Source organism: Antechinus flavipes, chromosome 4 (genome assembly GCF_016432865.1).
Source record: "Antechinus flavipes isolate AdamAnt ecotype Samford, QLD, Australia chromosome 4, AdamAnt_v2, whole genome shotgun sequence".
Classification (NCBI taxonomy): domain Eukaryota; kingdom Metazoa; phylum Chordata; class Mammalia; order Dasyuromorphia; family Dasyuridae; genus Antechinus; species Antechinus flavipes.
The window spans coordinates 464,635,696-464,657,956 of NC_067401.1; the positions used below are offsets into that span (position 1 = coordinate 464,635,696).

Genomic DNA, 22,261 nt, shown 5'->3' on the forward strand with positions numbered 1-22,261 from the left:
GGCTAATAATGATAAAGTTCTTAGGAGTTACAAGTCGCATCTTCCCAGTAGAAATGGAAATAGTTTAACTCCACTGAATCCCTTATGATGACTTTTTCTATTCATCTCTGGTCTTTTCATCACAAATGCTTGGAAATCCTCTATTTCATTAAATAGCCATTTTTTTCCCGAAGGCATTTGTACTCAGTTTTGGTGATGGGTTATCCTTGGGTTATATAATCCCAGCTCTTTTATCTTCTGGAATAAAAGCCTTCTGTTCCTTTATTGTGGAAGCAACTAAATCTTGTGTGATTCTAACTGGAGCTCCATGATACTGGGATTGTTTATTTCTGATTGCTTGTAATATTTGTTCTTTGTCCCGGGAGCCATGGGATTTAGCTACAAAATTTCTGGAGAGTTTTCAGTTTGGAGATTTCTTTCAGGGGTTAATTGGTGAATTCTTTCAATTTCTATTTTTACTTCCTGAATCTAAGAGAGGAAGCCAGTTTTCCTTTATAATTCCTTGGAAGATGATATTGAGACTCTTTTTTATAATCACGACTTTAAGGTAGTAGATAATTCTAAAGCTGTCTCTCCTCAATTTTCCAGATCAGTTAATTTTCCCATGAGATAGTTCACTATCTTTTGTTCTAATTTGTTCTTTTTTCTTTTGCTTTGTGTTATTGTTTCTTGAAATTTCATGGAATCATAGTTTCCATTTGCTCAGTTGTAATTTTTAATAATTTTTTTAAGTGAGTTTTTGTACCTCTCTTTCCATTTGGCTTATTCTGCTTTTAAAGTTCTTTTTTTCAGTGAATTTTTGCATCTTTTTTTTTTTTTTTTTTTACCAAGCTCTTAATTCTCTTTTCATAATTGTCTTAAATCTCTCTAATTTTTTGCCTCAGCCACTTTTTTTTTTTTTTTTGGCTAGGGCAATTGGGGTTAAGTGACTTGCCCAGGGTCACACAGCTAAGAAGTGTTGTGTCTGAAGCCAGATTTGAACTCGGGTCCTCCTGACTTCAGGGCTGGTGCTCTATTTACTTCGCCATCGAGCTGCCCCCACTCATTGCTTTTTTAAAATTCTTGGTTGACTCAGGTCCAACTAGCATTTTTCTTTGAAGCTCTTATACAGTTATTTTATATTGTTGGCTTTTTCTGAGTTTATATCATGGTCTTCCCTGCTACCATAGTAGCCTTTAATGGTCAAATTCTTTTTCTGTCATTTGCTCATTTTTCCAGCCAATTTCTTGACTTTCAACTTATCTTATAGGTTCTGTTCATTCAGGGCTAAGGAGGAACTGTCCCAAGCATCAGCCTTTTTTTGTGCTGCTGTTTTCAGAGCTAGTTTGTGAGGAAGGGGAGTGAAAGGGGGAAGGAAGGTCTACAACTGTTTGGTGTTTCCAAGATTGTAGGATCCAAGAAGTATAGTCACAGCTCTCCTGCTCCGCACTCTGGTCTTTACCTAGGAAGGGTCCTTAGTTGCTGCAGCAACAAGAAATAACCCTTTTCTTTGCTTTGGAACTGTGACGAGAGCCCTTGTTCCCTTGTGATTGACTACAAGCACTCCTCTCCTTCCGGGACCTCCGATGCAAAATTGTTTACAGGAGATAGTTACCAATCAGTGCCAGCCAGGAAAAGATCCCTCATAATCTCTTTCTGACCGGTTGTCCAGCCCCCCTTTCCCATCTCTGGGCTGAGAACTCCTGAACCTGCCACTGCACGAACAGGCTCCAGCCTGAATTCTTCCTCGGTGCCTCAGCCCTTTCCTTCAGAGCTCCTAAGCTATCTTAGACCTGAAGAAGGTCTCGCTGCAATGGCTCTGCTGCTCCAGAATGTGGCTGGAGGAGTTATTTCAAAGTGGTTTAGGGGACTGTTGGGAGCGTTCCTCTGTTCTCTGCCATCTTAGCTCCATCTCAAGTTTCAGTCATGAAGCTTTTCTTGATTCTTGCTCCTCCACCTAACAGGGTTTTCCCTCCACAGAACACCTTGGGTTAACTTTGTAGCTATTTTGTATACACTAACAACATACTTGTTTCCTTGTCACACCGTAAGCTCCTCGCGCACAGGGACTATTTTACTTTTGTAGGATCCTGGCAAGGCTCGCAGGCTGCTGTTGTTCGGTCGTGTCCGACTCTCCGTGACCTCATTTGGGATTTTCTTGGCAGGGATACTAGAGTTGTTTGCCATTTCCTCTTCCAGCTCATTTTACAGATGAGGAAACTGGGGCACACTGACTTGTCCAGGTTCACGCAGCTGGGAAATGTCCGAGGCCAGATTTGAACTCAGGAAGACGATTTCCCTGACTCCAGGTCTGGCACCCTACGCACTCTGGCAATCCCCGCTGCCCTCTCTGTATGCTTGGCATTTCACAAAGGCTTGCTGCCTGACTGATTTGCTCCCAGAGGGCAGAACCAAGAACAAAGGGTGGAAGATCAAAGAAGCAAATGTAAGTTTAATGTCAGGAGAAGTCCGAATGGGGAGGAAGCACTTCCGAGCGGAGCTCTCTGCCCTGGGAGATCTCCCAGACCACTGACTTGTGGAGAGAGCGGCCATTTCTCATGCGGCTTGGTTTAGATGGGAGCGGGGACACCCTCTAATGTTAAAAATTCTCTAAAATGTCCCCAAAGTGAGCAGGGCAGCTCTTGCCTTTAATAGCTTGCTCCGAAGCAAAAAGCATTTTAAATCTCCTCATCATTGCAAAGCACACAGAAGAGAAAGCCGGCCTCACTCCCAAGGTGTTTATGTTCTACGGGAGACAATGTGTAATGGGTAAATAGATACAGAATCAACAAAAAAGGAAGCACCCAGAGATTGGGGAAACACTGGCAGCCAGAGAGTGGGTCAGAAGCAGCCTTGTGGGGAAGGTGGGCCTGAGTTGTGGCTGCAGGAAAGACAGCGTGGAAGTGGAGAGAGGGCATTGGGGAGCATAAGGGCCCAGAGAGAGGAGCTGGAGTGGGGTGTGTGTGTGTGTGTGTGTGTGTGTGTGTGTGTGTGTAACAGAAAGGTCAGCTTAGCTGGATCATAGAGAGCAAGAAACAGAGGAATGAAGGGGGAGGCAAGGTATAAAGGGCTTGAAAAGCCAATGGGAAGAGCATCTATTTGATCCTAGAAGGAATAGGGAGCCACTGGAGTTTATAGAGGAGAGGAGTGATACGGTCAAATGTGCTTTTAATGCTTGACTTTCTTTGATGTTATTTGTTTTGGAAATTGAGCATTTAAAACGCCTCAAAGGAAAAGGCTTCAGATCATGGCCAAGTGCAGGGTACCCCTCTTGTTGATAGGAATAAGCTGGAGGAACACGAGCACCAAGAAATGATACTTTTCTTTTTCTTTTTTTACTTGTTCCTTTTTCTGCCTTACTCATTCCTTCTAATGGATTCCTATCAGATGAGGCCATAGTACAGGAACATGAGACCCGAGTTCAAATGCAGCTTTGGATACGTACTCGCTGTGTCACTTGACTTTTGTCTATCCTAATTTCCTCAGCTATAAAATGGGGACGAGCAGAACATCTGCCTCCCAGAGCAGTTGTGAGCATCAGATGAGGAGATGTTAGAGAGAAAGTAACGCTTAGCACAATGGCTGGTGCACAGTGGGTGCTCAATAAATGCTTATTCTTTCCTTCTCCCTTCTTGTAGTGGAATGATGTTAAAGATGGAAAGATTTCTCACTCCACAATGATTTCTCTCCAAAAGGGCTATGGTTGTGAGGCTCCCTGGGAAAAGCCACACCTCTCTAGATCAGCAAAAACGCAGGGAGACCGAAGGGAGGACAGAAGGTGCTAGAGAAGAAACGGATTACTGTGGCTCTGCAGCCTCTGCATTATTAGGAACGAGGCACCCTGGACCGCTCTGAACCATGATTATTGGTTAAGAATCCCTCCATGTACAATGACTTGATGCATATATATCCAGTATTTTTAAAAGTAAAAGCATGGCAGTTATATACTTCAAAATTGTTGATTATCCTTTTTTTCTTGATTATATTTTGTCTCAGGAATCTCTGGTGAGAGGGTTTGCTCTTCTCCCAAATCTGTTTTATTCCTTGTTGCTTTGGAATTCTTAGAAATAGAAACAGGGCCCACCAGGAGTAGCAGGAGATCACCAAGAATAAGTCAGAGACTCACTAGGGAATCACATAGTTAGAGATGAGAGGGAACAAAGAAATCGTGTAGACCAGCATATACCTTTTTGAGATAGGGAAAAGTAAGACGATGAGAAATACAAGAATTGCCCAGAATCCTAGAATTTCAGAACTGGAAGAAACCCCAGTGGCTACATGTCCAACCATAACCTTAAAGGCAGGTAACTAAGGTGAACCTGAAAAGTGACCACATCACCTCTGCTTAGAGATCCCCAGAGAGGCAAGCCATCATCTCTTAAAGAAGCTTATTTTACTCAATTTATACACTTTAAAGATAGGGAAAAATGAGACAATGACAAATAAAAGAATTGCTCAGAATCCTAGAATTTCCAAATTGGAAGAAATCCCAGTGGCGACATGTCCAATCATAACACCCTAAAGGCAGGTTACTAGAATGAACCTAAGAAGTGACCACATCATCTCTGCTTAGAGATCTCTGGAGAATGGGAAGCCATCATCTCTTAAGGAAGCTTATTTTACTCAATTTACACACTTTAAAGATAGGGAAAAGTGAGATGATGACAAATAAAAGAATTGCAAATAATCCTAGAATTTCAAGAACTGGAAGAAACTCCAGTGGCTACATGGTCCAACCATAACCCTAAAAGCAGGTCACTATAGTGAACTTGAGAAGTAATCACATCACCTCTGCTTAGAGATCCCCAGAGAAGGGGAAGCCATCATCTCTGAAGGAAGCTCATTTTACTCTGAGATAGCTGTAATTATGAGGATGTTTATCCACTTATCAGCCCTGACATGGTCTCTTTCAAACTTCTACCCAACGCTCCTGTTTCTGAGACAAAAAGAGCAATTCTAATCTCTCTTCTGAGGATGAGATAATCCTCACACACTGGAAGAGAGTCATTATGTTTCCTCCCAAGCTCTGGCCAAAGTTGGAAAAGCAAAACTTCAGCAATCTCCTTCTCCCCTGCCCTACCCTTCTCTGGCTGCTTTCTAAGGCTATACAACTAGAGTTGCAAGTGACTACCTATATTTCAAACCCTTCCTTGTCCTAAGGGCTTTGCCCCGTGACACTGGTTACAGTTAAGGATCACGGCCGGGATTTGAACCCCAATCCAGTAGGATGCAAGGCTTCCAAAGCCCGAGAATCCAAAGTTGGTATGGTTTAATTGTACTGGTTCCCTCCTCCACACTCCTGCAGGAAGTTAATATTCCCTTCAAAAAAGCCCATAACGCCACCAGCACCTTCTGGTTCTATTTGACCCGGGAAATCAAAAGCTTCTCGGGTCCTTCTCTGGCCGCCTCAGTCTCAATCTGGCTCGTTCCCTCGGAAAGGCGATGGGAGAGAGCAGGCGGCCCCGCTGAATCTCTTTTCTACAACAAGAGTCATTGTGGTTGTCAAAATACGCATCCTGTTCTCTGGGAAACTCTCTTCAGCCGGCTCGGGCCATAAAGGGGGTCCTCGAGACAGTCATCTCGAAACAGCTGCGGGCTGATAACCATGGAAATGGGGTGACCCCTCTCTCGGCAAACAGCTCCTGCAGCCCTAAAACAAAAGGCCATCTATGCCCAGGCACAGCATGGAGTGGATTAGCGGGCTCGGGACGGGGAGGAGATACAGTTGAACTGTCTACCGCCAGCATTCACAGCCAACCCTGGGAAAGAAGGTGCAGCAAAGGGCTTTTTGTTTTTTTAAGATGATGCTTATTTTAATCTTACAAAAAAAAAGCCCGCCATATCTGCCAGCGCGGCGAGTAACGCCGGTCCACAAAACCGGGGAGAAGCTGGCATCCGCCACTCCCCCAAGAAGGACTCATTAACTGCCCTCGCTCTTCTCAAGTTAGCTTGACGGCAAAATTTCATTGAAGGCCCAGAACAATGCTGAGCTAATGAGGGTCAAATTGCCACCAGATGTTACCTTTTTAATAAACACAGCTGTGTCCAAATGCACTCAGGCAACTCAGCCCCAACTGGGGAGCAGAGGGGAGTGTTTCGAGGAAAATGTTTGCTGGCAATAAAGGGACCAGAAGAATCGGCGAATTAATAAGCCCCTCGCTTTTATTTTCCATCCCTTCCCATTTAAGACTCACTGAAATAATATGGAACTCGGGGACCCGAAACACATTTTATAGGAAATATAAAATCCAAACAGCCAGAGGTTTTAAAAGCCACTGTTATTAAATTGGGAAAGCTGTGTCAGTTAGGAGAGAAGAAAAGAAAAAGGAGGCAGAAGGATTCGATGAAAGGACAATCACACGTGAGCCTGGGCCCTGGAGCATCGGCTCCCTTCTTCTAGAGGGATCCTTTTCAGACCCAGACCTGGGACCTTAAAGTGAACGATCATAATCACCGTGTTGTGCCTCAGTTGTAGACAGACATTGTAGAATTTCAGAGAGGGGATTCCAGTCTACATCTGCCCTACAAAGTAATACCCCCAAAACAGAATCCAGTCACAAGACTTCGGGCAAAGGGAAATCCATTAGCTCCCTAGGCCGCCCATTTCACTGTACACCACCATTTAAGGTTTTTTCCCTGACATCAAGCCCCATTTGGCTCCTTGCAGCCTTCCAACCATGGTGTCCCCCAAGGGCCAAGCAGAGCAAGCAGGATCCCTCTTCCATGTAACAAATCTCTGCAGATGACTATAATGTCCCTTCTTAAGTCTTCTCCAGGCCGAAACAACCCCTGTTCCTACAATCTACTGTTACACAACATGAAGTCAAAGCCTTTACCATCTCATATCTCCATTGGGTGCCCTTTGAAAAAAGTCATTTATTTTTTAATTCAAGGAATATAACCAAGATTTCTATAACAGCATACTAAAAAAGATGATTTCACAGGAAATTAAGTCTACTATGATATTCCTTTTAAATATAGTTATAAAATCATAAAATATATTTATAATATATTTATATATATTTGTAATTTATAATGTATTTATGATATTTTATATATTTATAAAATTATTCTGTAACTTTTTCTCCATGTTTTTCTTCTCACCCCACCACCTAGAGAGGGCTACCACTAGATATAAATAAGTATATTTATCTAGATAGTGTGTGTGTGTGTGTAAACTTATTCTGAATATAGTTCTATTTATCAGCTCTTTCTTGGGATGTAGATAGTTTCTTCATCTGTCCTTTATAGTTTATTTTGGTATTTATAATAGTCAAAATGATTGATTTTTCTAAAGTCTTAAAGCAATATTGCTGTTACTGTATACAAAGTTCTCTCAGTTCTGCTCATTTCATTGTTCATGATTTCATGTTGTTCTAAAATCAGACCCCAGAACGCCTCCTCTGTCCGCGGACAGGACGAGCATCCTAATGCTGTCCGAGATTACATGAACCCCTCTGGTCAGGTGCCAGGTGAACTGACACTGAACATCCAGTTGCCTAAAACCTCCACGTCTTTCTCAGGAAAGACAGTCTGCAAACATTGCTCCTCCATCTTGCATTGGAGAAGTTGGCTATAGGAACCCAAATGTAATTAGTTCCTTCGGTCCGTCCCTCCTCCCCAGCCCCACCCCGGCTTAATGCAGGAATTATTGTCCCCCTTCTACAGCAGAAGAAAACAAAGCAGGAAGAGGGAGGCAGCTCTTGAATCCAGGTCTCTGATTCCAAGGCTGAGGTCTCCCTTCCTTTTTATCAGAAGGATTCATTCAAATTTCCATCAGAAAATTCCTTCTTCCTGGCTCTATACTTTAGTCTTAAAGGTTTGCTTGGGGGTGTTGAAGGTTAATGACTTGCCTAAGATCATACAACAAGTATACGCCAGAGAGTCTCTCCATAGCACTCCCCTCCCTCCAAATTAGAGACGCCCACCCACGCTTGTGACTGTTAGTCATCCTTCAAGGCCACCACTCACCTGGCTGTTCTGAGAGGTTTTCCTCGACGAGAACCAGGAACCGGCCTTTAACCTTCCGATCTCCAGCTGCACAAGGCCTTGAGCACACTTAGGATGAACAAAACACAGGAAAAACCATAAGGGGAAGGCTACGACATTGCTTGGTGTGTCCCTATCTGGGATAAGAATCATTCCAATGGAAAGCAACTTCCTTTAGAGTAGCAACTGCTCACTGCTGCCTCATATCCCCATTATATAGAGCTTAGAACACAGCAGGTGATTAATAAGTGCTTACTGAGTGATTGAATATGCTGCTACTTACTAGTTACTTTTCAACTAATAGATTTCATCTTTGTCTGGCTTTTTTTTTTTTCCTTTTCACTTAAGGTGATTGAAGAAAGGACTAGTTTGGGATTTCTCCTCTTTTAATTGAAGGAAAACATATTTGAGCAGTGACATGGTTTAAAGAAAATATCTATAGCTTTTTTTTTTTTTTTTTTTTTTTTTTTTTTTTGCTGAGACAGTTGGGGTAAAGTGACTTGCCCAGGGTCACACAACTAGAAGTGTGAAGTGTCTGAGGTCAAATTTGAACTCAGGTCCTCCTGACTTCAGGGCTGCTGCTCTATTCGCTGTGCCATCTATCTGCCCATGAAAATGTCTACAGCCAAAGACAGAGTGTCTAAGAGGAAAAGGACACAGTCTGATAACTGAATAAGCACTCGCTGAATACTCCTTCCTTCCTTCTCTGTCTCTTTGGTCTCTCTTGTCTCTCCCTTTCTCTCTCCCTCCCAAGGCTTTCATGTAAAATACAGGGCCTAAACAGCAAAGATACGCGAGTTGGACTTTCAGAAGCTTCATAAATATTTTATAAATATTATCTCTTTCCAAACATTTTACAAATTTACAAATATTATTTAAATCCTCCTCACATCCACCCTGGGACAGAGTGCTGTTATGACCCCATTTTACAGATAAGGAAACTGAGGCCAAGGGACGCCAAGTCGCTTGGCCAGGCTGACAGAGCTCGGGAGCGAGGACTCGACCCCAGGTCTTCCAAACTCCAGATTCGATGCTTAATTCAGTTTAGGATCAAGCTGTCAATCACATTCCTCCTCAAAGCCAGCCCCAGGGAGAGCCACCTGCCGGAACCTCTTATCAAATGGCAGGAGGAGGGTCAAACCCACCCGCCGCTTGTCATTCTCAGACAAAATGAATTCATAGAAGATTCTGTCCGTCTATCTCCCCGGTAGCTCGAGATTTGGAAAAGTCTCTTCCATCCATTGCCACTCACAGCCAACAACAGAATGCTCCTTCTTTGCAGAATTTTTCTTTCCTGGGAAACTGCACGACTTAATTTTGGTTCTGTCTAAGTCGAGGAAAGGAACTCCAGCTATGAAAACTCGGGCCGCTGACGGACACGGACAACCCGTGACTTCTATATACATACATATACATACACATATATAGACACATACAAGGTTACATATATAACCTTATATACACATATACATATATATACATATACGACGTTATATATAACCTTATATATACACATATATAGACATATACAAGGTTCTATATAACCTCATATATACATATACAACGTTATACATAACCTTATATAGACATATACATATATATATATACATACACAACGTTATATATAACCTTATATATACATATACAACATTATATATAACCTTATATAGATATACATATAGACATAGACAAGACCTCATATATACATACATATGCACATATACATATATACACACACACATAAGGGAGTGCTAGGATTCTGCTCACTACTTTCCTGTCCACTAAGCAAATCTGCATCTTGAATTCTGGGGTTAGGTTCTAAAATGAACAAAAGATTCTTTTCCTCCCGTGTCGTCATATAAACCAACAGATTCTGGCTCTAGGTGCTCATGCTTCCTGATTCCTTATGTAGCACGGCCTTTTTGTTTTTGGGAATGACATTGGGCACGGGGGGGATGGAGGGAACGGGCCTGCTGGCTACCTGCTACTATAAGAGAACCTGCTCCGACGCCACAGACTCACCTTGAGCACAGTGGCCACTGTCTCCTGGGACGCGCTCCTCATGTCCTCTCCGTTCACGGACAAGATCTGGTCTCCCTGAATCAATCTTCCGTCCAGGTCAGCAGCCCCTCCTTTCACAATGTCCGAGATAAAGACTCCGCTTCCGTTTCTGGGCAAGATCACAAAGCAGGGGGCCAGTGACTTCGTTTCCCTACCCACCAGCCCCACAAGTTGGGGTACACTGCCCCCAAACTGCATAACAGACTCCCAAGTGCTTTCTGAAAGAGTCTATTCCTATGTGTATGAACTTCCCGTAGAGTTTGCATCAACTCACTTGTGGAGATGGCATTTCTTCCAGGAGAATGCAAGTTCCCCGAGGGCGGGCACTACCTAGTTTGGGTCTTGTGTCTCTGGCACCGAGCACAATGACTGGCACAGAGAGCTGGCAGAACTGGCACTTGCCCATTTGTATATATGAGGTTTCCTTCAGTAGAATGGAAGCTCCCTAAGGGTGGGCACTAGTTACTTTTGGTTTTGTGTCTCTGGCACTGAGCACAATGACTGGCACAGAGATTGGCACTTGCCCATTTGTGTATATGTCTCTGGTTTTGTGTCTCTGGCACCTAGTACAATGACTGGCACAGAGAGCTGGCAGAATTGGCACTTGCCCATTTGTGTATATGAGGCTTCCTTCAGTAGAATAGAAGCTCAAAGGTGGGCATCAGTTAGTTTGGGTCTCTGGCACCGAGCACAATGACTGGCACAGAGAGCTGGCAGAATTGGCACTTGCCCATTTGTGTATATGAGGCTTCCTTCAGTAGAATGGAAGCTCCTCTCTAGCACCAAACACAATGAGCGGCACACACTGGACACTTCAGAAACATTTGTTCAGTTGTATTTATCTGTTTGGCTGTATGATGTTTTCTTCATTGGAAGTAAGCTCCTGGAGGGCAGGATAGGTGGGACAGTGGGACTGGATTCAGGAAGATCTGAGTTCAAATTTAGCCTCAGAATCTTACTGACTGGGTGGACCAGAGCAAGTCACAGTCTCAGATCCTTCATCTGTAAAATGAAGCTGTTGATATGACCTTCCACCCAGGGCTGTGCTAGGGAGCAAAGGAGACAACTTTGGAAAGCACTTAGCATGGTACCGGGTACATGGAAGGAGCAACAGAAATGTTTGCTATTTATCTTTATCTTCCCCATCATCATCCTTGTAGCTCAAGCATCCAGCATGACTGACACAAAGTAGATTTTTTTTTTTTTTTTGCTGAGAAATTGGGGTTAAGTGACTTGCCAGGGTCACAAAGTCAGGAAGTGTTAAGTGTCTGAAGCCACATTTGAACTCAGATCCTCCTGACTTCAGGGCTGGTGCTCTAACCACTGCGCCGCCTAGCTGCCCCTGAGAAGGACAGTTTTGCAAATGTTGTAGCATGCACAAAGGGACTAATTCATAAACATAGAAAGCTAGACCTTGAAAGTCAGGTTGTAAAAGGATTTATTTTTGAATTCAATTTTATTTTCTGCTCCAAATTCTCTCCCTCCCATATCTCCTCTAACCCTACAAAACAAAACCCACTACACTCATGCGTGCACAACCAAGCAAAACAAATTCCCACATCAGCCATGTCCAAATAAAAATCCGCCTCAGTTTGCTCTCTGAGTCCGTCAGCTCTCTCTCTGGAGGAGGCTGGAAAGCTTCTTCCCGAGACCTCTGGGACAGGGGTTGGACACTGTGTTGATCAGAGTTTCTAAGTCTTTCAAAGTTGCTGATATTGGCAACATTGTCTCCTGGCTCTGCTCACTTCCCTTTGCATCAGTTCATACAAGTCTTCTCAGATTTCCCTGAAACCAGCTGGGAAGGGCTTTAAATCCCAAGAGGACGGGTTTGTATCTTACTGGAGGGCACTGGGGAGATACTGGAACTTCTCGACAGGGTCAACCCTACGCTTTAGGAATATCCCTTCGGCAACTGTGGGGGAGACGGATTAGAGAGAGGAGAAACTTCACACGCGACATATTGTGTCCTTAAATGGTCCTAAGAGGACTGAAGTCATACCTGCCCGTGTCCCAGCTTCACTAGAATTAATGAGGAGGAGGGGGTGGGGGGAAGGAGAGGAAAAATTGGAACAAAAGGTTTTGTAATTGTCAGTGCTGAAAAATTACCCATGCAAATAACTTGTAAATAAAAAGCTATATAATAAATTTAAAAAAAGAAAATGAGGAATCTGGCTTTGAGATGATTGTACTTCAGTGTGTTATTTGCTCATTGCTTTGGGGAAGTCTCTATGTGTCAGTGAACACTGTGAAGAATGGGGAGGTTCACGTGGTAGTTTTGTTTTCTCGCGAGTCACAATCAAAGACCGGGAACCTCAAAGAAGAAATGATTTCAGCGCCTTACCGTTTCCCAACGATGCTTAGGCCCAGTCCTCGGCCCGTTTTCTTCTGAAGGTCGACGGGGAAAATCTCCAAGTTTTCTTCATCTTTGTAATGTGCTTCATCCCTATAAACAACCAGCTGCACTTTCTGGGGTGTTTTCCTCAAGGCGGTAATGGCTTCCTCGTGGCTGGCGTTCCTCAGATCGATACCATTAACCTAGAAGAATAAGAACCATCAGAGTAATTGTAACGAGCTCATATGTTGGATAGAAACTATAGGTTTTTTGTTTGTTTGTTTGGAGGCGATTGGGGTTAAGTGACTTGCCCAGGATCACACAGCTCGTTAAGTCTTAAGGATCTGAGACCACATTTGAACTCAAGTCCTCCTGATCTCAGAGCTGGTGCTCTATCCATTGTGCCCATTTTTACAGATGAGGAAAATGGAGGCTCAGAAAACTGAAGTGACTGACCACAAATCCCAGAAATAGTAAATGAGGGAGTTGGGCTTAGAGGCATTCTCCCAAGTCACTTCCTCTTTCTAAACCTTCTTGCTGATGCTCTAAAATGCTCATTCCCAGGTTTCCTCGCATGTGGCTCTCTACTGCACCTTTGATTACCAAGCTCTCTTAAAAGACTAGCCCAACATAAGTAGGAGATCATTATACACTTCAACAACAATACTATATGAGGATCAGTTCTGATGGACATGCCTCTCTTCAACAATGAGAGGATTCAAACCAGTTCCAATTGATCAGTGATAAACAGAACCAGCTACACCCAGGAAAAGAACACTGGGAAATGAGTATGGACCACAACATAGCATTTCCACTCTTTCTGTTATTGTCTGCTTGCATTTTTTATTTCCTTCTCAGGTTATTTTTACCTTCTTCCTAATTCTGATTTTTCTTGTGCAACAAAATAACTGTTTAAACATGTATACATATATTGTATTTAAAATATACTTTAACATATTTAACATGTATGGGACTACCTGCCATCTAGGGGAGGGGGTGGAGGGAAGGAGGGGAAAAGTTGGAACAGAAGTCAAGGATCAATGTTGAAAAATCACCTATGCATGTTTTGTCAATAAAAAGCTATAATTAAAAAATGATAATAATTTAAAAAAAAAAAGACTAGCTCAAAACAATTTAGTGAGTATTCCAGTAGGAAACAATGGAGAGAAATTGCAGCGACAGATGAAGGCTTGATGGCAGGAAAATTTTCCTAACAATTAGAAGTAATATCTGGCACATAGTAAGTGTTTAATCAAAAGTTTATTCTCCTCATGAGGGCTCTGGAGTCAAAAGTTAGAGGACATCCATTGGCTGTGTTAGCAGGGATCTTCATCCAAAGAGGAGTTGGATAAAGGAGATACGAAGGGCATATCCAATGTTGAGATTATGTGATTTAGGGGCTGATGAAGATATGGCCTTTTTCTTCTTCACTGTCATAGAGACTCAAGGCTGCATTTAATGATTCCCCTCAGATTTCCTATGTATTTCAAAGGGCTTTTTTGATGAGCTGAAGTAAGACAGTAAGAGAAAAAAGGAAGGTTTCTGTCTGTTGGAAAGAGGAAACTGGTTGCTATATTCAGAGGAGTTCATTCAGCATTTGCACATGGGGCCCATGGAACAAAAGGGGGAAAATACTGGCTTCAGAGAACCTCAGGTGTTTGGATGATTATTTTACTTTTTCCCAATAGATGGCACACGAGACCATGATTTCACTCTATGTTAAGCAAGGGAGGAAAAAAAGCTCAGAATACTACAGCTGAACTTTCTAATTTGCCAAATCTCTCTCTCTCTGTCTCTCTCCTCTTTCTCTCTCACACACTCACACACACACACACACACTCACACACTCACACAATATGGGTATTTAACCATAACAGTTTTGATTTTAATGAAAAGCATCGCCCCTCAAAGCCCATCAATCTAGCACCACTGGAGCAGTTCTTATTTAATGCATCAGTAATTCCTGAGACCACATGCCTATGCTCCATTCTCAGTTCAAGGCTTCCATTTATACCTCAGTTTATCACATACTACTCTGGACATGCCATTAAGGTCAACTAAAAATATTACCTGATATATGGAATATCATGAAGAATTTTATTATAATCAATCAAGTCCCACAAAGATTATATGCGTTTTTAGAAGCATAATAATAGGGTCCCTACATTTAACAGCTATACATTTGTTTAAACCAAAGAGGCATTTTCCACTCTGTCTACAGAAAAGGAAGAGTGAGGCAGCAGTGGTTAACAGATGAAGGGGTTAATCAGACAGGAACTCTCTGTTCCTTGATATAGTCTATTTACAGAAGCTAGTCTGGGTAGATTTTACAGAATCACAAAGCAGTGTACCATAATGGAAAGAGTGTGGTCATTGAACTTATGTCTGACTCAGCTCCATGGGTCAATGTTTCCTCATATCTAAAAGAGTAGAGGCTAGATTAGATAATCTCTGAGGTTCCCCCACCCCCAGCTCTGAATTTACAACCCTGTGGTCCAGACCACTTTCCAAGGCTATAAATTACTGACATGTTGCCAGTTTACAATGGTAGATAGAATTTCCAGCTTGGATTTTCTCAAGCTAATGGAGTCACAAGTCTAGACCCCCAAAGGAAAACGGACAGGAAGAGAGAAACAAGAAGGTCAACGCACTCCATGAACTCATCCCACTTTTTAGCACAATTATGGGGGGAGAGTGGAGAAGAGCACTGTTTTTACGATTCAGCAAGATAAAAATAGGAGTCAAGAGATCCTATCAATGAGTCAACAAATCCTCTTTCTGACTCAGTATTTTTATGATCTTGGATAAGGTATGTCCCCTCTTTAAGACTCAATTTCCTTCTATATAAAAGGAGGTAGTTGGACTAGATGGCATCTGAGGTAACTTTAGCTCTAGGTCTGAGTGACATCTGAGTATATAAACAAATGTTGAATTTTTACCTGCTCCCAAAGGATAGACATTGTAATGTCAGTTGATTAAGTGCCCATTAAGAGCCAAGTGGGCAGCTAGCTGACACAGTGGATAGAGTTATAAGCCTAGAATCAGGAAGACTTATCTTCCTGAGTTCAAGTCTGAGCTTAGACATTGATTAGCAGTGTGATGCTGAAAACATCTTGTTTGGTTCTGTTTTTTCATTTTATAATGACCTAGAGAAGGAAATGGCAAACCATTTTAGTATCTTTGCCGAGAAAACCCTAAATGTGGTTACAAAGAGTCAGACATGATTGAAGCAACTTAACAACAATAAAAATGACAGGCACTGTGCTGTGTCGGGGATTCAAAAAGAGGCAAAAAATAGTCTGTGTCCTCAAGGAACTCTCAGTCTAATGGGAGAGACAATTATGTACAAAGAAATGATATGCAGGATAAATGAGAAATGACTGAGAGGGAAGACACTGAAATTAAAAGGGGTTGGGAAAGGCTTTCTGCAGAAGATGAGATTTAAGTTGTAGTTTAAAGAAAATCAGGGAAGTCAGTGGGCAGAGGTGAGGAAGGAGAGAATTCCAGTCACAGGGAACAACCAATCCAGGTATGGGGTGATGTGGATCCGCACCAGGGTGAGTGTCAGAGAAAAGGGGACTATTGAAGAAACATTGTAGAAGTGAAATCCACAAGACATGCTGCAGAGGTGAAATCCACAAGACATGCTGCAGAGGTGAAATCCACAAGACATGTTGCAGAGGTGAAATCCACAAGACATGCTGCAGAGTGAAATTCACAAGACATGCTGTAGAGGTGAAATCTACAAGACATGTTGCAGAGGTGAAATCCACAAGACATGCTGCAGAGGTGAAATTCACAAGACATGTTGCAGAGGTGAAATCCACAAGACATGCTGCAGAGGTGAAATTCATAAGACATATTGCAGAGGTGAAATCTACAAGAATCTTGCAGAGGTGAAATCTATAAGATGCAAAAGTGAAACTGATAGACCTTGGAAACAGCTTGAATATGGATGGGTGGGTGGTTGGGGGGAGACTGTAAGAAATAGTGATGAATCCAGGATTCTTCCTAGGTTGTTAGTGTGAGGGTTGGGAGTATGATGTTACACTTGACAGAAATAGAAAAGGGGAAGGAAAAGAGGAAGGATTAGTGATAGAGATAATGAATTCGATTTTGGACAGTGAGTTTAACATGTCTATTGGACAGCTAGTTTGAGATGTCTAAAAGGCAGTTGGAGATGTGAAATTGGAGCCATTAATATAGTATGATTAAGGGTCAGGCTAACTTGTTATTCCTGGCACAGGACATGTCTGCCTCTAGGTATTTTCACTAATATTCTTCACTAATTGTTTGTATGTCGGCTCCTCCATTGACTAAAAGCTTCTTAAAATGATACAGAAATGTTTATTAATTTTTTCCCCTTACTTGAGGGTAATTTTATCAAAGTCAAATAGCTGTTTTTGGGTAGATAAAAAGGTAAGGATAGAAAGTCAGCAGGATAAGGCACCTGAGCAGGAGAAAGTTTAGGACTATAATTTGAGAATTATAAGATTGGAAGACAGGATGGTTTTTGCCAAATCTGAGGTGGAGTACGAGCACTGAGGTTGTACTAGAGCAAAGGGCATCTTCATTGGATGAAGAATGAACTAAATGTATCTGAGACCAACTGATACAGCAATGGGGCTAAGAAGGTTTGGGTCTGAATTAAGTCTCTCACATTTCCTTAAAGTGTGAGCCTAGTCTGTGCCTCACTTGTAAAAGGAGGAGGATGTGGAGAGCCTCAGTAATCTCTCAGAATGCTACCAGCTCTAAATATATGATCTGTTTAAAAAAGATTTAAATGTAAATTATTTTTAACATTTCATCTTCATTTCTAAATATCTTTCTCCTTCCATTATTAGGCAAGGCAGCTCTTTAAGAATGAATAGAAGACACACACACACACACACACACACACACACACACACACACACACTCTCCAATAGAAAAAAACTGTCCCAAAGTCTGATAGTTTGGGCATGACTCTATTACTACAGCTCCCCATCTCTGCAAAGAATGGTCATTTTCTCTTCCACTTGTCCTTTTTTTCCCTCCTTCCCTTTCTTCTTCTATCCTTTTGCATCTCTCTCCCCCCTTCCCTTTTTCTTTCCTTATTGTTGTGGACATTCTGCATAATTTTTTCTCTGCTTATCTTTTTGATCCCCTTTACTTCAGCGATTCATTCCGTGATATTCTTACCCATTCCCTTAAGTTGTCGAGCTTTTTGTCCATAACTTGTACCAACTAATGCCGGTCAAGTATCATGCAAATCCTTGCAACGGGCCAAAAGGAGACCATAAAGGAGGACTAAAGCACAGGGTGATGCCATATGTACACTGAGCAGGGTAAATCCAGGATGACTGGAGAAACCGCTCAGAACGGGTCCACCACGTCAACACCTTCTGAGTCCTGTTAGGTTATTATATAACCAAATGAGATCTTTGTTTTCCAAACTATGCATGGCCTGGCCTGTCTGGCACTGAAGTCATGCTAGGATGGATTCCTGATGGAGATGACAGACTAGCTTTTCCTGGATGGTCTGAAAAGGAAGATACAGATCCATCTGTTCAATAGAACGAGGCCAGGCACTCGACAGGCAGGGAGACAGATCAGTGGGCATTTCCAATTCTGCTTCCTGCTCTGCCATGTTTACGCTACACATGCTCATTGGCAATGAACATGGCGATGCACGGGCAGGGGAATGTCACTAGAATCACAGAATCTCAGGCAGCAGGGACCTCTGGGACCATCTGGGACCATCCCTGACCTAGAATCTCTCTACAGCATATTGGACATGAGATCATTCAGCCTCTGATTAAAGACTGCCCATGAGGAAGAATAAGCATTGTGTCTCAGATTTTCATTTTGGGGGGTTCTGACTTGTGGTTAGAGCTAGTCCAAAAAAGGCAAGGGCTGCTTCGGGAGGTGATGGGTTCTCCGTCCCTGAAGATTCTCAACAAGAGGCTGGATGACTGCGTGTGTGATAGAGAAGAGTCTTATTCAGGTATTCAGCCTGTTCTTTTACATAGGCTGTCCCCAGACCTGGAAAGCACCTCCTCTTCACATCCAGTTTCCTTCACTCAGCTCAAACACTACAAAGGAGAGGAGACCATCATCCCACGCTAATGGTCTCCTCCCTGGAAAAATTACCTTGTATTCATGGTGAATTTTCCATACACATATCTACCAGTTCCACAGACCTCGCAAAGATTTCTTGGCTTCTTCCAGATGACCACACATATATAATTCAACGCTATGAGGGCTTAATGCTTAGAGGAGATGAGGCAATCCCCATGTTGGCCACTGAGAAAATTCTGATGACTCAGATTGTCTTTGAAAGTGAGCGACCACAAACTTGGTGCTCTCTCCTCTCTCTGGTTTGGATAATGTCCACACTGCTCTGATCTGCTGCTTAGGGTGAGCTCACTCTCGCCCTGATCCTAGCTGTCTGTGGCCATGAGCAACTGGCAGCTAGAGCTTATGGGCTGCTTAGGGGAGCCTGCCTAGTTTCGAGCTTCCTCCTTTTGTGTTTGTCCTTTCCTGAGGAGATGAATGAATATCAATCTCAGGGTGGATGTGTCCAGATACGAAAGGGTCCTCATGAGTTCAAATTATTCTGAAGCCTTTTTTGTTTATTTGTTTGTTTTTTTAAATAATAGATGGAGCTGACTGATGGCAGGGAAATTTCTGCACTGAGGAGGATGAACCTTACTGCTGGGCTAGCTTGTCAAATGCAACAGAATCGGAGGGCTCTAGAACTGAGGTAAAACCGTTTAGATGGATTTAAGGAGCGAGCTTCTTAGTAAATATTACAGTAGTACAGCAGTGCTACTTGTTTGTCTTTCTGTCAGTGAGTGCCTGTGTGCATTGTGGGTTGGTCACTGGTTTTGCGAATGTGAAATAAATAGCTGTCCCATATCTGATTCACATAGTACATTTGGTACCTCTCTGTTCCTTCCTTACAGAGAAACCCTAAGCATAAGCTAAAAACGAAGCTAGGATAAACTCTTCCTGATGGTGTCTGGATAGAGATACAGGGAAGTAAAGAGTGGGAGAAAAGGGAGGTTGCACACACCTGGAGTTCTCGTTACCAGGGAGGCTGACTTCAGTGGATTGTGTCAGCTCAGGGATTCTGAGCCGCAGTAGGGTTAAGCTGAATAGATGTCTATACTAAGTCCTGTATCAAAATGCTAAGTCCTTGGGGTGAAGGGAGAACCACCAGACTATCTAGGGAAGGGTTTCAGAAGGGAACAGGTTAAAGCTTTTGTGCTGATCAGCAGTGGGATGCCATTTCTATGGCACCTTAAGGCTTAAAAAGTGCTTTCAAAATATAATTTCATTTGATTCTTATAACTTCCCTGAAAGGTAGGTATTTCTATTTTGTTGATGAGGAAACTGAGGCAGACAAGTTAGATGACTTGCTACGGTTATAGAACAAGTATTTCTTTAAGGGTATATTAGAACTCAGGTCTTCTGGACTCCAAGTCTAGCTCTCTATGACTGGGCTTGGGAGTGGCAACTGTACTTCTAGCTGAGATAATAAGAGAGACTTAAGCCTTAAAAAAAAAAAAAAAAAAGAAAAAGGAGGGAGAAGGAAAGGGAAAAGAAATGAAGAAAGGAGGGAAAGAGGAAAAAGATGAAGGAAGCAAAGGAGGAAGAGGAGAAGGCAGGAGAAAAAGAGGAGTTAATCCTATAATTAAAATACAGGAAGCTCAGGACCAAACCTAGTACAGACCACATGCATGGATGGATCCAGAGAAGTCTCCTTGGTGGAAATGGCGAGGATGCTGTGTACCAGAGTTTTGGAACCAGCAATGGGCTGCTTAATGTAGAGCATATATATAGAAATCTTACCCAAAAGAACTTAAGCTCCCTGAGAGCAGGGACAGTTTCATTTTTGCCTTACATATTACTGGCACACTGGCACACAACAGGTGTTTAATAATGCTTATTTGGTGACTGAGCTATGGGGTGAATTAGATGGCCTTTGTGGCCCCTTCCAAACTTGAGACTCTGTGATTTCTTCATCATGGGAAACTTTCCCTACTAATGCTATCACATTAGTACCTGCAATACAGACTGAGAGCTACTTGGGACAATGGAAATTTGAGTGACTTCCTGCAGCAACTAGGTGTCTAGACATTTGGACCAGAACTTTCTGACTCTAAAACTGCCCCTCCATCCAGTCTGTCTTCTGTACGGTAGACAAGCGGGTAACACAGTGTGGGCGGTTGTCTTGTCTAGTTTTGTCTAGTTCGTGGTCCCTCCTCCTTTCACTGGATAGTGAAGGATGAGAAGGATGAGATGGATGGGGCCTATGCTGCCAGGAGGTGCTGTGTTGGTTGGTTTTACTGAATTATTTTTCTTTGCTACAAGGAGAAAGGCCCGCTTAGAAATGATCAGGACATACCAGGTAAAAACATGAATACAATTTTTGAAAAAGTCTCTTTCACTTTAAGGAAATTTAACAATATTGACCCTTGGCGTCCTTGCCATCAGTGTAGGGGCTGGCCATGGTTCATAGCATGCGAGCAGTCGACCTTTTCCAAATATTCAATTAAGGAGTTGCTGCCCTCTCTCCCTTTTACCTCATCATGCTAATTACCAGCTTTGGGTAAATCCTAGCTGATTATAAAAAGAGAAAAACCTAATCATTAAAACCATGTTCTGTGTTAAAAACTATTAAGCCCATCCCCAAAGAGGCCCCCTTCTGTTTTGCTAACCCTATACACATATAATATAATGAACCCACTGGGAATATCACTTGTTCCAGCGTGGAAATACAGTCAAGGTCTGCCTTGAGATAGCTCGTGAGCCAAGCCTGCTTTCACCTTGTAGTCAGGGTGGTTATACCTTTAACCCCTTCCTTTCTATATTTTCTAACCCATACTTGGCTCTCTGGTTTCCTCCCCAGAGGCAGAAGCCACTGCCGGCTGAGACCCAATGATGTCAGCCTTCCTGGGTTATATGAAAGTCACTAAGCAAAACGCACACATGCTCACCATAAAATGTTAACTAGTCAATTAAATTCCTCCAATAAAGGAAATAAATGTTGCCTAAAGGCTTCGGGCTACAGTCAGCTCTTTGGTCCACCCTACACAAATTACCGGTTGTGGCTTCTCCTTCACCCAGTTATTGGCCCTGGACTGCCACGCTCATGACCACGCAAAGTCGTGACAAATGAAAAAAGCCTGCTGAGATGGAGCCACGGGCAAAGGAGGGTGGGCCAACAGGGGAGCCCAGAACTGCGTTCCAGCTGACCAGGAAAACCAGTGGGGAAAGGGCTGAGCTGCCCATTCTGACACCGTTTAATTGGTGTAATTCAAATATGTGAAAACCATTTTCGGTGCTGGGAGCCAGTGTAAACACAAAAGAAGGAGCACAGTAGATAGTGAACCAACTTCAGAATGAGGGGAAATAAGTTCAATCCCATCTCTACCATATGCTGTGACTTGGGGAGAGACAATCTATCGGTGCAGAGCAAGTGCTCCGAGATCATGGATGATCTGCCTTGGTGGAGAGAATTCCTTCTTATTCTTCCTTATTCAACTTTTTGTGACGCTATTTGGAATTTTCTTAGCAAAAATACCGAAACGGTTGCCATCTCTTCTCCAGTTCATTTTGTAGATGGGGAAACTGAGGCAAAAGGAGTGACTTGCCTGAGGTCACATAACTAGTAAGTGTGGAGAGGTTGGATGGGTGCTCTATTCACTGCACCGTCCGGCTGCCCTGGGAATTTTTTACACCAAGGAAATTGCTGATCTGCCCCTCTTGTGGACAAAGGGGAAGTCATTTGCGGGATTTCATTTCAAAGCAAAATTCAAACCATTTACCTCTAAAATCTGGTCACCAGCCCAAAGTCTTCCATCTCTGGCTGCTGCTCCTTCTTCATATACTTCATGAATCACTATAGCATCC

The 22,261-nt window shown here is 42.8% G+C and overlaps 1 protein-coding gene across 1 annotated transcript in view; it reads right to left on the bottom strand.

The window, feature by feature from the left end:
- Positions 1–22,261, bottom strand: part of PATJ (PATJ crumbs cell polarity complex component) — a 325,629-nt gene that overhangs the window by 15,061 nt on the left and 288,307 nt on the right. The window contains exons 34-37 of the mRNA XM_051999546.1: positions 22,177–22,260; positions 12,371–12,564; positions 9,991–10,138; positions 7,951–8,037 (exon numbers count right to left, since the gene is read on the bottom strand). Of these exons, the coding sequence (XP_051855506.1) occupies positions 7,951–8,037; positions 9,991–10,138; positions 12,371–12,564; positions 22,177–22,260 (513 nt within the window). The remainder of the gene's footprint in view (positions 1–7,950; positions 8,038–9,990; positions 10,139–12,370; positions 12,565–22,176; position 22,261) is intronic.